General features: G+C 36.2%; 2 protein-coding genes and 1 long non-coding RNA gene across 3 annotated transcripts; 2 read left to right on the top strand and 1 right to left on the bottom strand.

Moving 5' to 3' along the window:
- Window positions 1-2,279: 2,279 nt before the first annotated feature.
- On the top strand, window positions 2,280-4,513 carry LOC141594328 (uncharacterized). Its single transcript, XR_012522125.1, has 2 exons — window positions 2,280-2,759; window positions 4,293-4,513. It is a non-coding gene; the product is annotated as an uncharacterized LOC141594328 (long non-coding RNA).
- Window positions 4,514-9,819: 5,306 nt separating this feature from the next.
- Window positions 9,820-13,581, top strand: LOC141596804 (phospholipase A1 PLIP1, chloroplastic-like). Its single transcript, XM_074417053.1, has 5 exons — window positions 9,820-10,458; window positions 10,983-11,471; window positions 11,925-11,984; window positions 12,087-12,503; window positions 12,795-13,581. Exons 1-5 carry the CDS (start codon window positions 9,820-9,822, stop codon window positions 13,209-13,211), a joined length of 2,022 nt encoding a protein of 673 aa, XP_074273154.1. The 3' UTR covers window positions 13,212-13,581.
- A 109-nt stretch (window positions 13,582-13,690) lies between these two features.
- Window positions 13,691-15,994, bottom strand: LOC141596803 (uncharacterized). The gene is made up of 4 exons (XM_074417051.1): window positions 15,732-15,994; window positions 15,528-15,563; window positions 15,104-15,274; window positions 13,691-14,210 (listed from the first exon to the last, which is right to left on the bottom strand). The coding sequence occupies exons 1-4, from the start codon at window positions 15,963-15,965 to the stop codon at window positions 13,992-13,994; spliced, it is 660 nt and encodes a 219-aa protein (XP_074273152.1). The 5' UTR covers window positions 15,966-15,994; the 3' UTR covers window positions 13,691-13,991.
- Window positions 15,995-16,830: the final 836 nt, after the last annotated feature.

Below are 16,830 nucleotides of genomic sequence, written 5' to 3'. Positions count from 1 at the left end.
TAAAATGTGTGCCAGTCGGAGGCGATGCGTCTTGGGAATTATGTGATGAGTGACGCTACAACACAGTCCCAGTTATGATAGATGGCCCCCACAATGCCAGAATTGCGAAATGATGACAATGCTGAAGATTAGAACTACTTTATGGCCTACTTTATGGCCTGGGATTCATCGGGGTCCTTTCCTTGTAAGCCTAAGGTAAAGGCTTAAAAGCAGAAACAATAAAAATTGCGTAGAAGTGTAATTGTGACAACTTGTTCATTCAATCGTGTCGTGTATTCAATGGCTAATTTGAAACGCTTTTCTCCTAAAATGTGTGCCAGTCGGAGGCGATGTGTCTTGGCTTGGCTAGATGGAGTGCATTTTTCGAAGGAGTGTTTTTGCATGATGCAAAGCTAGGCTACACCGCCTAAGAAGTGGCGTCGAGTTGTTTGATGGCGGAACCTCCACTTGAAGGTATTTGCCCTTTCCCTTTTCTTTCTAGCTTGTTGTTATAGAATGCGCTATTGAAGGCTTCGATTATGGAAATAACTCCAATTATTTTGGAGATCGTTGAGCGTAGCAACTAATGTAGAGGAAAACAGTGGAAGATAATAAAGCTACATTGAATTAGGAATATGAAAAGAGGAATGCCCACTACGCTTTTGATAATACATGCAAATGTTAATGTCGTCTTCAGATACCCGAAAAAACTCCGCCGTGTTTAATGCCTAACCTTATCGAGTTTAGCCAGCCTGAACTCTGCAAATAAACTCTACACTGCAGTGTATCCAATTTTTTTTTTCATGGGTGTGGAACATTCGAGTGAAATATTACCGTATAACAAAAATATTATTTATCCATTTAAGCCTTAACAAATGTGACATTGCTTGGTCTTGTTGTGGGCTTGTGGCTTTACTGATTTATATTGAAGGCTGTGAAAACGATATAAATTTAGTGGTGACTTAGAAACCAAATAGAATTTCCTATATTAATTTAAAAGGTTTAACATCCAAACATAGAGTTGGATGTAGTATTATACTCCGTATATGTGACGACAGGTGGGCTATTGCATGAAACTTCACAATGACTGTCAAATTGTTATTTGTTTGTAGCTTACGCTTGTTTAGTTACTTGGTTTGATAGATTTGGAAAAAAGACATTGCTTTCCTGTGCATGAAAGTTCACTTACTGCCCACCAGATGTGTTGTCTGTATTTGTGTATACTACTTTGAGAGGCAATTTAATTATGTCATATGATGGGTAATTCGCTAATCTAATTTCATTATTGTTCACTTGTCATCCAATGACACTACTGACGAATGGTCCCCTCCCCCTCTCCTAGGTCTTTGTGCCAAAATAAAAGGTAAATTAATGTCCGGGGTGGAGGGAGTAGAACTTTATCCGTAATTATATGGTGATTCTAGGGTACCAGGAAGGAAGTTGTTTCTTTTGAGACCTTCGCATATTTATACAAGACATACAATTAACGATGTTTGGCTTAAGTAAATCATTGAAAAACTCTGTTCCTAAGCTGATAAATTTTGTGTTATTTAGATTTGTCAGAGTTTTGATTCTGTGTACTATGATTATCAGAAGTTGCTAAGTTGGTACTTTGGTATCTCGTGTATGTAACTACGATTATCATGAGGTAATCATGAGTACCTCATGTATGGTAAAGCAGATATTTCTCACTACAAGCCTTCATACTTCTCAAGTGACAGTTTGTGTGACAATTTGTGCTTGCAGGTGACTAGGACATCCTTACTACTGAGAAGTGAGAATGCTTAGAGGATTCTGGACAACTACACAATACGGTGAATGATATAGTCTTCAGTGAGTCTAAAGATAGTCAGCTTGAAAATGGTACCAATGAAAGTGATGCATGGCGTGAGAACTGAGAATAGGTCTGAAAATAGTGGGCTTCAAAATCCAAATCGTTTATAGTATTTTTAGGTTGAATTGCGTGTAAATTAGTATTACTGTACTTTATTCTACTGATATGGCGGGTGTCGATTGCGGGGATTCAGATACACAAGATTCATACAATCTTATATGAATATTAATATGGTCAGCAGTTTTTGCTAATCGTTCCAATCTCGGTTTTTGCTCTGTAATTTCCAACTTCACACTCGGATTGTTATGTGAATATGCGTTATACTTAATCACGGGCTTATAAGTTTATTCCTAAGCTAAGATTTAAGCTAAAAATATTTTCAGAAAAGACAGAGATGGTCCTTGGAACTCCGCGCGCAACGCGCGCGGAGAACCAACTAGTCAAAAAAAAAAGACGTACCCTTAATTACTGCATACTCCTACTTCATATTGTTAACAAATTACAACTCACCACCTAATCATATCATACCACACAAATATCTCTCTCTCTAAAAACCTCTAAAAATCCTAACCCTAATCTTCAAGTTCATCAATTAGGGGCTACCGTCTACCAATTTTGGTGGAGGTAAGCCCCAATTTTTCCGTTTTTCTTACTAAATATCTATTAATTATTAATTATATGCAAATAACTCTTGCCTCTCCTTTATTGGAGATTTGTCCTCACCTCTGTGTGAGTTTGGTCCTCATCTTGTGTGAGATTCATCCCTCTATTTGAGAGGTTCAAGAATTATGTGGAAGATCAATGGTCTTATCTGTAGTCATATGGTGCTGCAATGGATATTGGATTATTGCTTACGGTTTGTGAGATCAGACAAGATTCGTCTCTTTCAAAACTTTATTATCAGATCTATGGATCCCCTCGCAGTTGGTTGTATGAAGAAACAACGGTATGTTAGAGGGTGGTGTGCAGAAGCGCTTTTATCTAATAACGATCTTAGTTTTAGGAAGAGTTTGTCTTGCTTGTGTTTTACAAATTTGTATTCAATTAATTTTAATTTTTGTTGCAATTCTTGTATGACATATTATTATTATTATTAATGAAATTGATCTTTTACTCAAAAAAAAAAAACAACTTACCACCTACCTAAATAAAAGGCAGTAATCAAGAAATTTAATGAACAACTCATCATCTTCCTCCCATGCTTGAGTTCCTTCTTAAATTCAGTGTAACAAACGTCTTTCTATGTACTCAATCATATATTCATATGAATTACTAATACAAATTACTTTATATATTTACATACCTAGCAATTAAGCGTTACTCCGTAGTCTGTAAAATTTGTATAATAAATTATTTAGTTTTATATTTGAACTGTGTTTGGTGATCAAATAAGCATGAGTGTCCTTTAATATTACAGAAACAACTTAAATATGCATGTCGTTATTCATTGTGTTTGCATTTTTAGATTCCACTCATCCAATAAGATTTTCAAATTTACGAAAGTAATTAAAATGTGTTCATTTTAATGTTTTCTACATGTATTTTTGAAGAAATTATACGTTTAACAAGAGTTGACGGTCTGCATTGCATGCATATTTTCATGAGTAAGGTATGTCTTTCTTTTATGGGTAATGATAAATACAACCCACTGGGTTGTATTTAAGAAATCAAAAGAGGAAATAAATTCTTGATATATGCATTAAATGTATTGGTTAATGTGTAATTTAGTTCTTAATTGCTAAGTTAACACCCAAATTAAAAGATATTTAATGCTTAAATACAACCCAAACCCACTGGGTTGTATTTAACATTACCCTTCTTTTATTTGTTGCAGTTAATCAGTAATACTACGGTTTTATGAGTCTTAGGGTACTCTATCGAGTAGGGCTTACTCTATCGAGTAAGTTGGATTTTACGCAAAACAGTAGTCTGCCTGTAGGCTAATCGATCGAGTAAGCCTGGCACTCGATCGAGTAAGGGTCACTCGATCGAGTAAGTTAAGTGACTTACTCGATCGAGTAAGTCGGTTATCGGGTGATTTGTGACGGCTGTTGGTTTATATTGTTGATTGTTGTTGTATAACTGTCTGTGATATTCGGGGCGCGTCCCTGGCTGAGTGGAGTAGTCACTTGCGGGAGTGGCTTCACGCCCTTGGTTCGCCTCCTGTGGAACCCGCCACAGGAGGATGTGCACATTAAGGAAACTTAGGTTATTCGCTCAGTGGTTGATGAGCGGGGATTTGGTGGGTACGGCTGCGGTCCCCCACTGGCGGTGTGGAGTACTTGTTGCGATGAGTACTCTAGCAGGACTACACACTTTAGTGTGTAGTCAGTTGTATGGAGATTGATGTGGAGACTGGGGATTGATGTGTGATTGAGCTGTTTGGCGTTTGCTTCATATTGGTTTGTATCGTGTAATTAATACTGACCCCGTTGTTGTTTTGTAAAACTGTGGTGATCCATTCGGGGATGGTGAATAGTTATTGAACATGTTTGATATGATGCATATGGGCTAGCTGGGATGAGTCATCACGTGACAGTTAGAAGAGTCTTCCGTTGTGTCAGACGATGTCTTTTAGTTGTGACAGTTTTATTAGTAGACAGTTTTGGAATTGATGTATTTCAGTTAACAGTTTTGGGATTCGAACTTGTAATCACTTAAACCGTTTTTACTTTTAAAGTATGTTTTTTTATTGTCTTATGATTATCATAGCCTCGGGTAACCGAGATGGTGACGTTCTTATACCTAAGTGGTCCTGGTAAGACACTTGGAGTATGGGGGTATCACATAATCTCTATTAAAATACAAGTTTAGCTAATTAGTGCATGCTGCTATTCTTCTTATCATTTAAAGGCCATGGCAAACTGGCAATAGTTGTCGTCACTTCCCAATTTCTAGAATTCCGTACTCATTTTCCTTTCGCTATTTTGATACTCCCTCCTATTCACTATATTCTTCCCCTTTTCTTTTTGCACAAGAAATAAGAAAGTGAATTTGGACCACACAAAACACACTACCCCACATGCAATTTAATTTGGACCACACAAATCAACCCAAAAAGGGAAATAGGGAAAAAAACCCGAATAATTCGAATAAGGAAATAGGGAAGAATATAGTGAATAGGAGGGAGTATTTCATTGTACTCAATGTTTACCGTATTTAAGATGAGTTATTCATAAAATTACTCCGTATAATTATTGTATATTCATAGTGAAAGTAACAAGTTGAATTTCATTAGTAATTCTAATAGTGATTGTATATATTGTTGAATATACCTTCATAATTCATATGTTATAATCTTTATTTGAAGAGTATGGACCGGTTTTGAGTTGCAACAGCAAAGGCTTAAAGCATTTTGTCTCTCATTTTCCTATAATTATGGTTTGCGTTTTAGATGATTTGCATTTATTCAAGATTTTGATCCATTAATATGTTGCTCCATCCGAATCTACATGAGTTTTCGTTTATTCATTTTTTCCCAGTTTTTGGATAAAATTTAAATAATGATAAATATGTAGTAGTCTTAAGCATTTTTATTTATTTCCAATGTGTTAATTAACTTGGAATGGATTACTTAGACCATGCCCAAGCAAGGTCACCAACCGGGTCGTGACCTTGTTGGGTCATGCTAATTACATAATTAAGTGGTATTAGGATGCTAATTTGGTGACCCTGAATAACTCAGGGTCACCTGGTGACCTTGAGTTGGGATATTGGTAACATTGGTGACCCAACACATGTCATCCTCTCATTTGTTCTTCAAAAATGAAAAGGACGGACGGAAATGAACTTGTCAGCCCTCTGCAAAGCATCCTGCCATTTTTGTGGAAAAGTAAGAGATTCAGTAACTGAATTATTACTAGATCAAATGAGAAATATATAGTAAATATTTTGGCCAATTTAATAATGAAAAAGGTATTAAAAAAAAAGTAATTAAATTAAACAAAATTAATTACCTCAAGTAAGGTTGGATGGTGATGATCGACATATTCATAGAAATAATCGATGATGGTAAATAAAAGAGAAAGAAAGAAATAAAAGAAACCTGAGCAAGAATAGATCTGGGATGTCCGATGATGGTGATGCACTCAAGATCGATGACGATGGTGATGACCTTCTCGTCTGACGGTTTCTATCTTTGTCAAAATAAAAGATCGAACGATGATGATGATGGTGATCTTCGATAGATCATGGTGGTGATGATGAAGATCAGTAATGTTGTGAATGTCGATTAATTTAGGAGAAAATAAAGATGGGAAAAATGAAGAGGAAAAAAGGTAAATTAAGTTGTGGAAAAGGATTTTGGGAAAGTTGGAAATGATTTTGTTGGGAAAGGGGATAAGAACCAACGATCCAATTTTGTGGATTGTGTGAATTTTTTTGGTTTAAAGTTTTGGTTAAATTATTGTATGAGACGGTTTTATAATGTCAGATGATATATTTGTATAGATCATAATAAAATAAATTGTTTGAAATAATTAACGATTGCAAGACTATATGTCGATGTATTTAAACTTTGACGGTTCAATTGGATATAACCATCTATCAAAATAATTATTTTTTTTACCTTTTTTATATTTAATACTGATTTAAAATTAATTTTTTATTTATTATCCGGATCATTTTTTTTATATTAAGATATTAACAAAATTAAATATAAAAAATTAATTTATTTATAATTTGTTAGTAATAATTGTAAAAGTAAGAGAGAGGTTTTGGTGGATAGTGATATGGTAAATGATTGGAAATGTTGGAAAGTGGAAAAATGATTGGGTTGGTGACCTAGGTCGTGACCTTCTGCTTGGGAGAGTGAAAGTGGGTCAAGATTAATAAGGTGCGATTAAGAGGAAAATTTTTGGTGACCCGATTAAGGCGACCTTCTGCTTGGGGATGGTCTTAGAAGGGTGACCAAAAATAAGATGTTAGGAGTAAAAGTTATCTAATCAAAGTCGTATATGACTTGTATTCCCTTAATCGTGAGCACGTAATTTCGAGAGTAATGTGGAAAAGACTTACAACATGAAGTGTTATTTCTTCAAAAATATTGTCCAAGAATCAAAGCTATCAACCATACATAATACTTAGAAATTTTGTAAGATTTACATATTGAACTATTTGAGAAATTTTGTTCGATTTACTTAGAAGTTTTGTTCAATCGTGCTAGCCTCCTAGCTCCACCACTAGTAAAGCCCCTCTTACTTGAGAAAATAATTGATCTCTACGTTAAATGTATATCGGTCATAGTAAATTTTAATTAACACAAGATATAAGCAGACCCGTATTTAAGCATGTTTAGACTGTTCCTAGAACCGGGGCCCAATATGAAAAGGGCCTCAGATACCTCAGTTGGCTCATTGAAATATAAAAAATGAAAGAAAGAGGTGCAACAATTCATTCTATCAGAAGTAGTGGTTAGTTCATAAAGCAAATATTGCAAAAGGTTGGGGGATCAAATCCTTGATTCGCTATCTTTTCAATAATATTTTTTTTGTCTTTGCTTGCCTTCTCATACACAAGAATTTATTGCTAAATAGCTAAATAAATTTGCGAATATTTTAAATCCCACTCAAATAATTCAAAAAAATTCAATTACTTTTTTTTTTCGGATCATGTTTTGCTAAATACGGAGTAGCTAAAAAAATATTGACCATTTAAGCGTTTTTTTAATTTAATCACTATAAGTGATTGGTTGTCTCCATTGTAACAAAAAAAAAGATTCAAGATAACCTTAACAAGGGCCTCTAAATAATATTTGGAACCGGGCCTTCAAATTTCATTGGACGGCCCTGGATATAAGTTTGGAATAAGCTAAACGCATTCCTTGTATGGGTTTGATTCAAACATTTTAACTATAAGGTATAATTATATAAATTTTAATGTACAATCTCATATCAATTGACAAATTATAATTTTTAGAACTATCTTAAATGGATCTTGAGACCCATCAAGTGAGGTGTCACACCAATGATCTTTCCTATAACTAGATGACCACAATTTTTTACTTGACATAGATTTGGATATAATAGTAAGACTAACGAAGAAAATGTAATCCTAATTTCCAACGGGTTATTATTTCAATCAAGTTTGAATTTAAAGGCATAATTGTTTTTCTTGGAATAGATTTGGACATAATAGTAAGACTAACGGAGAAAATGTAATCCTAATTCCCAATGGTTTATCACATTAATCAAGTTTGAATTTAAAGGCATGATAGAAAACACAAATTCTTGTTTCAGACCGACACTTTTGGTTTTATTTGTCAGACGGATAAAATGTTACCATTTTTTAAGAAAATGTAACCAATTAATTCACAAAATGTTATGACTAGAGGTGTCATTTTTTTCCCTGAAAATGATGTGAACAATAATGGTAACATGTTATCAAAAAACAACAACATTTTATTGTAAAATGATGACATGTTATCCGTCTTATTTCAGACCAAAAACAATGGTCTTAAGAAAAACGGACTGGATAGAAAAATATTTTCAAGTAAACAAACACGGAGTAATTTCTAAAACAATATACTCCCTCCATTTAACTCCACTTTGCATGTTTCTCTTTTCTACACTATTTACAAGCGGGCATTCAACTTTAATTTTCTCTCGATACATAAGTTAAAATATATTCATGTGAGATCTTATTTGATTCGTCTTTAAGTGTACATTAAAAATATCCAACTTTTATAATTTTTGCAAATACGTAACTAAAGATATTTACCGCGCAAAAATTGTGTTGGCAAACGTGATAAAATAAACATGTAAAGTGGAGTTAAATTGAGGGAGTATAAAATAATCACGGGAAATAAAACTAGTTGTTTAAATGAAAACACTTTATGAGGCATCCGTTTCAACTACACTTTATCATGCATCCGTTTCAAGTGAATTGTGTTGCTGCATTTTGTGGAAATATATTTCAGGTTGTTTACGTGGATCCATGAAATTCATACTACTGAGGAAGAGTAATTAATAATAGTTAATGCAAAATTTGCACGTTTCTAAATCTCCTGACCTAACTAATTTTTGTTTTGTTTTGAGGGATCTCCTGACCTAACTATTAAGATGTGACTTATTGCTGAAATTGCTTTCTATGGAGTAATTTTGAAGCATCCTATTCCTACGGACTTATTTCCACATTTAGTTGTTTTTTGTCATTAATTTTTCTCAAGTTCATAATTCCCCATGCACAATTGCACACTACTGTTGCATGTATAAGACGGCTTTATGCAAGTATTTGTAAAACGAATTCTTTAATAACTACGTTTTACACTAATATGAAAATAATCTTGTGATTTGTATCATTTTTACACGATTATTACGTGAAAAAAGCCTTACACAAAACTAATTATCCCCCATGACCATGGGCGGTGAGCCGTTGCCCATGAGTACGAAGGTGGATACAGACAATCTTACCCTTATATTAAGACCACAAGAAACTGTTTCAAACCTACCTCTCCGTCCCATCTACCAAGAAACAAGGAAAAATTCTTCCAACTGTATTTGTTTCTGTGAATAGAATACTTGTCATCTCCAAACAAGTACTCCGTAATCACCTAAGGTTACGTCACCTCATAATTTGTGCAGGATTTTAGACCATAATTTAATCGGTAAGCGAGCATATAACTATACGGCAAAACACTGCAACCACCAAAAAAAATCGCCACCTGATGGCTAAGGTAGGCGTCTTGGATACAGAGAAGTTCCAAGTTTAAAACCTAGCTTCACCGCGTCAATAATATTCAACAAACAAAATGGTCGAAACATATAAATATAATGTAGTTAGGAAAATAATTTGTATTTTATTAAAGTCTTATTTCATTGGCTTTGTTTAGTTAAGAAAAATATGTCCATTTCTTGCATCCAACTTTTGACAAAGTCCTGTAACACCCTGATATCTCTGAAAACTACCACTTTGCACATATAAATACGGTGATTGTAATTAGTACTAAGTTCACCGTTACAATGGTCAATAAAAATACCGTTGTGATTTGAGACAACAACAAAAAGAACATGGCTTGCTATTCTATGAATATCCCCACGTCAGACATTGTCATAGCAAGGGAAGGCATTCTTACCGACAATTGTAGCCTTGGTCGATCATCTTCTCGAGAAACGCTTGGTAAGCAAGCCACGTTAAGAAGATCATACTCAGACAACTACCTAGTTAACTCGTCAAGCCAACTACGAGCGTCTTCTTGTACTAGGTCCCATGTTTTAAAGCCAAGCCGCCCGTTTGGGGTCTTCTCCAGTCAATGGTCAAGTCCTATACTTTTAAGCCCTGTAAAATCACAGATGGTTGGTACCAAACCTGAAAATGCCGTAGAGTTGATTGTTACAGGCGACTTTGAAGACAATGATACTAAAAGGGAAGAAGAAAAGAATGCAAATTGGATACAGAGACTTCTGGAGTTAAGAACAGTGTGGAAGGGTAGACAAGAAAAGGAAGTTACCTATGCAGATAAGGGAGAACATAGCGACTGTGAGGATGGCTGCTCTGTGGACTACTGTGACGGAGTAATAGCGGACAGGGCTGGATTTGACCAGGAATCGTTCTCGAGGTTGTTGGTTCAAGTGGCTTGGTCTGAAGCCAAAAGGTTCTCCAAGCTGGCTGACCTCTGTAACATGGCTTATAGGATTTCAGAAATCAAGGTATGCAACATTACATATGTATGGAGTATGTCATTAAGAACTCCAGTAAGATGATCTTATGATAAAATAAACCGAGAATTTGAGGTTTGTGGGTTATGCTTTTAAGGTTGCAAGTTCAAAACTCACCACCACCAAAAATAACATCACTCCAATGCCTCTAGGGCTCACGCAAAAGGCGGAGTAAAGGGTCAGACGACGCATCATTACCCTTGTGGTAGCAATACAAAGATGATGCTGATGGCCCATAACGAATTGAATCGAATGAGTGCTAGTTTACAGTAAAGAGGCACGACTAGTTTAGAGAACCATTTTCCTTTATTCGATTATAAGCTGCAACTAAAAAGTAGGGAGTCTTTAACTCCATTAGAATTGAAAAGCTCACCAAGAACCTTAAACCCTAAACCCGATTCTCGTTTCATCACAGGATTGTCTTACAAAAAACTGTATCGAAACTTAGTATATGACATGGCTTCTTCCAACTTTCAGAGACTCACAAATCACAATAATTGCTTCTAAACTGTTAGGGTCATGACTTGCTGCTAAACAATAGTCTACACATCGTCACGTCCTCCTTGGAGAAAAAGGCAGAGGCCATAGCAGTGAAAGCCAAATTAGACAAGGACTCAACCCATATCCAAGGAAAGAACTTGGCAACTCTAGAATCTGACTCAAAAGATTCGGTTTCTAAGCAAGAGCATACAATTCGCTCCTCAGTTGCCTATGAGATTGCCGCATCAGCAGCTTGTCATGTGCAATGTTACGCACAGAAAGAAAGGTATTCATGTACATGCAGAGATATAACCATGCATGAAGAAATATGCCCTGCGCTAAGAGGAGGGTGCAACTCAGAAAGAGCTGCTCAAATGGCTACATCAACAATGACAGCAGTAGTTGCTGCATGGGAAAAAGAAAAGCAAGAGGTTGCTAATGAGCTTCAGTCGCTACATTCCTCGCCTTGTGAGTGGTTCATTTGCGATGATCCAGTGACACATGTACGTTACTTTGTGATACAGGTAAACATGGTAAAGCTATTTAAATTTTCCTACTATTGCCCCCCCTTTTCCATGAATAAATTTTCTCAATTTCAATAATACGCAAAAAACGAAATATTTTAAGCGGGAAACCACGAAGTTTTTCATGGACCAAAAGACTACTACATGTGGACTTTGGTCAGGCTATCTCAAGTCTTTTCAAATTTCTGACAACACATTAGTGCCTCAGAAGTACCAACCTAAGGCTGGGTGAACATTGGTGAAATTTTTCCTGATTTTAGCACACTTTTTTTTTTTTTTTAAAAAAAAAGAAAAATAAAAAATAAAGTGGGAATAGCCATACAGGAAAGTGTAAATAGATAATTCATAGACTTGGGCACTCACAGCACATCAGCAAATGAACACCATTGCAGCAGAGTCGCCAAGTGAGTATATACATTCATTGACCTGGGCATTCTGGTAATTGAGTTGCAGGGTTCTGAATCCCTGGCATCATGGCAGGCGAACCTGTTCTTTGAACCTACAAAATTTGAGGTATGTCGGCATGACTTAATAAAGATATTGCATAATTCTACACAACTTTTTCGAGGAACAAGAAGTGTTCCAGAATCTTGCTATAACCTGTCAACAATACAGGAGACAGATGCACTTGTCCATCGAGGGATTTATGAAGCAGCTCAGGGCATGTATAAACAGTTCCTTCCAGAAATACAAAATCACATAAGCACCCAAGGAGGTAGAGCGAAACTTCAATTTACAGGTCATTCATTAGGAGGCAGTATATCCCTATTATTGCACATAATGCTCATAGCAAGAAAAACTGTCCAGCCTTCAGCCCTGCTGCCTGTTGTTACTTTTGGCTCACCATTCATTTTCTGCGGAGGTGAAAAAGTCTTGGACCAGTTGGGACTACAGGAGAGCATGTTGCAGTGCATTATATTGCACAGGGATATTGTTCCAAGAGCATTCTCGTGCACCTATCCTGGACAAGTAGTGCAAGTTCTCCAGCATTTGAATAGCTCTTTCCGTTCACATCCATGTTTGAACAAACAAGTAAGTACCTTATTGGATCACTTAAATTTTGTTTCTGTTTCTTCGCAATATCAAATCTGATCTTTGACAATTACAAATACTATTAAACCTCAAATTGCTACATGAACTAGAAATATAAACTGGAGCCATACAATAATACCAATCAATCTTCAACATGAAGAGATAAAGAATCTCTTCCCCAAAGTACAAGTTTGCTTAAAATCGATACCTTTAGCATGAAGAGATGGGCAGAAAAATAGGCAGAAACAGCCTAACATAGACTCATGCTCTTCAGTTCCTGTGCTATTACAGAAAATGTTGTATTCTCCAGTAGGGCAAACTTATATCCTTCAACCAAGTGAAAAGTTATCACCATCGCATCCAATGCTCCCACAAGGGTGTGGCCTTTACACATTTGACAATACTCAGCGTGCGACTGCAATAATTGCCTTGAGGACATTTCTAAATACTCCCCACCCACTGGAAACTTTAAGCTATCCAACGGCTTATGGCTCTGAGGGTACTATCATCAGAGATCATGAGTCAAACAACTATACAAAGGCGGTGAATAGTGTTTTAAAGCTGTACAAAAAGACGGCTTTCTGGAAAGTCAAGAAAGAGAGGCATCTGGTATGGCCATTGCTTACTGATTCACCCCATCAGCCATGGACTCAAAAAGGCAATTTAGCAGAGAGATCAGCAAGGAAAGAAGTACTAAGTGGTGTGTGAAGTTCGGTTGAAATGAGACATACACAAAATGATACTCCTATTGGAGTGATGGATTACCAAAAAAAGAAATTTGGAAGCGTGAAGAAGCTGGTGTGCATACATTCAATTGAAAGGAAAATCTTGCAGGCTCAGTGGACTGAGAAAGTAAAAACTGACACTCGTATATATTCCCGCGACAACGGAAGGATAGGTTTAACAGCTATACTCTTAGTATGAACCTAGGACTTCCCTCGTACATAGTCTGTATTTACGTACATCTCTCAGACACGATGTACAGAAAAAATGAGCTACTCAAAGTTGAATCTAGTTCAGATTCCAGCAATTGTATTTTTGTTTAATAGACATAACACATTGTATCATGGTTTTAGAAGGGCAAGGGTTTACAATCAATCAGAAAATCATCTCACAATTCATTTCTACCAGCTGATATTGCTGAAACCATTTTGACCTTCCTACCTAGGAGTGCTAAGTTAAAGAAGTAACCACAAAGAAGCTGAAATTCTTTAATTTTGTCTTTGTCAATGTTCCACAACAGTTTGAAGTTTGAACGTGATCCGGAATACATTAAGCTTCTACAAGAACAAAAACAACTGAAAATTGATTACATCACAAAAGGTAGACCTGTTAAAATCTGACCCCATTTGAAAACCTGACCTCACCAAATCTTTAGAGTTATGTACCCCGTAAGTTGAACCGGCCTAAAAAACTAAGCTTCAACAAGAACACAAGCACTAAATAAAATTTAATTCAGGACCTCCAGATTATATTCTGACTTGAGTTCTACTTTCCCCATCTCGAAAGGATTAAGAGCCCGATAATTGTTAAACACGACGAGGCAACAATACCCACCACAAGGGCAAAAGCATAGAAAAGAGTCGGGAAATTGAGAGCCTTCTGGACCCGTCTGAGACCGTTGTCGATGGTTGGAGCTAACGCTGCCGCCCCTGCTACTCGAAAGGGCCTCGTGACGTTGTTTCCGGTCCACATCATGATAACTATCTGAATGAGACCATGCATAGGCACCATAAATAATAGGAAGGGGCAGGGAAAGTTAATTTGCAACATAACATCAGTCATCATAGATTCATAGGTGGGCCTCTAAGGGTACTCTGAATTCACTACACCGGGCTAAGGTGTTACTTCCTCGGTCTCAACTCTCATAGTTTGCGTTTCCTTAATAAGAAGTTTTTGTATGGGGGAGAGTGAGTGCAAACTCTTCTCCATTTGGATATGCTTATAGAATAACTGACATAAGCTATCCGACGAGAGAGACACTAAAGCTAAGCCTCCTTAGATCAAAACACTTGACAAATGCATTAAGTTAAAACCAACTATCACTATTCCATTTTGATTTGTTTTAAAATACTTGATCACTTCCAATACTATTTGACATTAAATTATAATCTTCCTATATTTAAATATCCATTAGAAAGACTGCTTGTGATATATTCCCTCATTTTCTAAAAACTCAATGTATTAGAGAGTGATCAATCTCTTTGGTAAGGAGTGTCTACTAGTCAAACAAGCTTATAGAGCTAGAGCCTAGAAACCGGCGTATTAAAAGAAAAAAAAGAAAAAAAGATCGCATTCCATGTATCCATGAGAAATGCCAAACACCCACTTTTATTATCCAATATCAAACACTGAATTCACTTTTTAAACAGAAATTTATATGAGACGGTTGTATGAGAAATACATGAATCTAGGTTGATATCACGCTTACTGCCACCTAATACATGACTCACTGATATTTATAAGGCAAATCAGCACTTAGTCAAATAGTTTGAATCGGTTAACATGAATGTCGAAATAATGCAAGTGAAATCAATAGCCTCTATCCATTCATGTAGGATGATGGGACAAATGTGCAAGAAAACGGGTAAAAACATTACCCCAATAAGAGCTTGAATATTAGCAGCAGGGTTCTTGCCAGTACTCTTCTCATACCCAAGGAAAGCCAACACAAAGAAACTTGTATAAGTCACCGCATCAAACAACCCATAAGCCAACACAGCTGCTAACCCTAACTTTGCCAATTTTGCACTCATTTCCGCTGAATTTACCTGATCCATTTCCCAAAATCACATAAAAGATCAACACAATTTATACAACAAGACCCTTTTACAGCGCGAGACCAACATTTCATAGATTAAACAGTCAGTTCATAGTCAGTCCTTTATCACTATCTAAATGATTATTTTATACAAAAGGATCGTCTCAGTCTCACAATGTAAGACGGTTTTACGCAATAATTACTGAAAGATCAAATCTTCCACACCAAAATTTACAAATTTATAAAAGGCCATCTTCCATTACCTTCCATTTCTCCCAAAATCCTACATTTCCTTGGTCCTGCAACAAAACCACATTAGTCATAAACTGAAAACTATGTCTTCCTCTCTCCGTCATTTGTTTACCTTTTATATTGGTTGAGAATATACTTTAATCATAGGTAAACAAATGACTGGGACGGGGAGTAATAATTAAGTAGATAAATATGTAAATACAGCAGAAAAATACTTGGGATTGATCTTGAGGTAGGAAATTTTGGTCTGGTGAACCTAATCCATGGGTACTTGATGAACAATTGACTAGGGTTGGTGTTGATTTTGAGAGATTTAATTTAGTGGGTTTGTGAAAATAAGCAAGAAATGGGCAATTTTTAGTAAAACAATGTTTGACGGATTTTGGTGAATTTTGGTTTGGGAAGGAACCCCACTGCAATGCTGAAGTAGTAGCACCAGTGCACCACATGTTTCTCAGCAAAGATTAATCAACAAGGTATTCTTTGGATTGTAGACCAAATTCAAGTTTTATCAAATCAATTTTTATTTTTTTAGGAAAAACCCGAAGGCTTTACTTCATTAAAGACAAATAAAAAAAATCGTATCGTTCACAATCGGTGGAAGAACCTCCGACCATTCAGTCCTACCAAGTAACCGAGGTGTGACATGCCCTAAAGCGTGAGTCACACAGTTATTAAGACGACTAGTAAATGACCAAACCACTGAATTAAAAGAGTTACACAAATAAAAAAAATATCATCTAAAACTAACGAGAAAATGCTTCTTCCACTCGTCTTCTTCCGCAACGCTTCTACAACATGCAAACTGTAATACTACGGTTTTCTAAGTTGGTTACTCGGCCGAATATGGCTTACTCGGCAGAGTAAGTGTGTCGTGTGTTTCTGGATAGATTACTGTCCAGGAATACTCGGCCGAGTATGGGAATACTCGACCGAGTAGAGGATACTCGACCGAGTATACTCAATACTCGCTCGAGTATCCAGTCTGACGGGTTTATTTCCGCGGTTTGATTTAGAAAGGATTAGAGTTATATAAAACGGGATTTACAGTTCTTAATCATTTTAACAAAACCTAAGCATACAACGTAACTCTAATCCTCTCAAAATCTCTCTCTCAAGTGCGTGGACCGTTCGTGAGTATAGTTCATCTTTCCTTGCATCGATCGTGTCGGTAAGCCTCTGATTTCATAAGTTCTATTGATTTGTCTTTTAGGGTTTTTGTCCTAATTATGATTGGGCGAAAAAGAGGGATTTTGGCATGTCGTAATTGGTATCATGTGATTGTTGTTAGGTGAAGACTTCGTAGAGGAGTCA

This window comes from Silene latifolia, chromosome 8, assembly GCF_048544455.1.
Source record: "Silene latifolia isolate original U9 population chromosome 8, ASM4854445v1, whole genome shotgun sequence".
In the NCBI taxonomy this organism is placed as follows: Eukaryota; Viridiplantae; Streptophyta; class Magnoliopsida; order Caryophyllales; family Caryophyllaceae; genus Silene; species Silene latifolia.
Note: the sequence above shows the minus strand (reverse complement) of the source record. Positions and strands in the feature narration are given on the sequence as shown.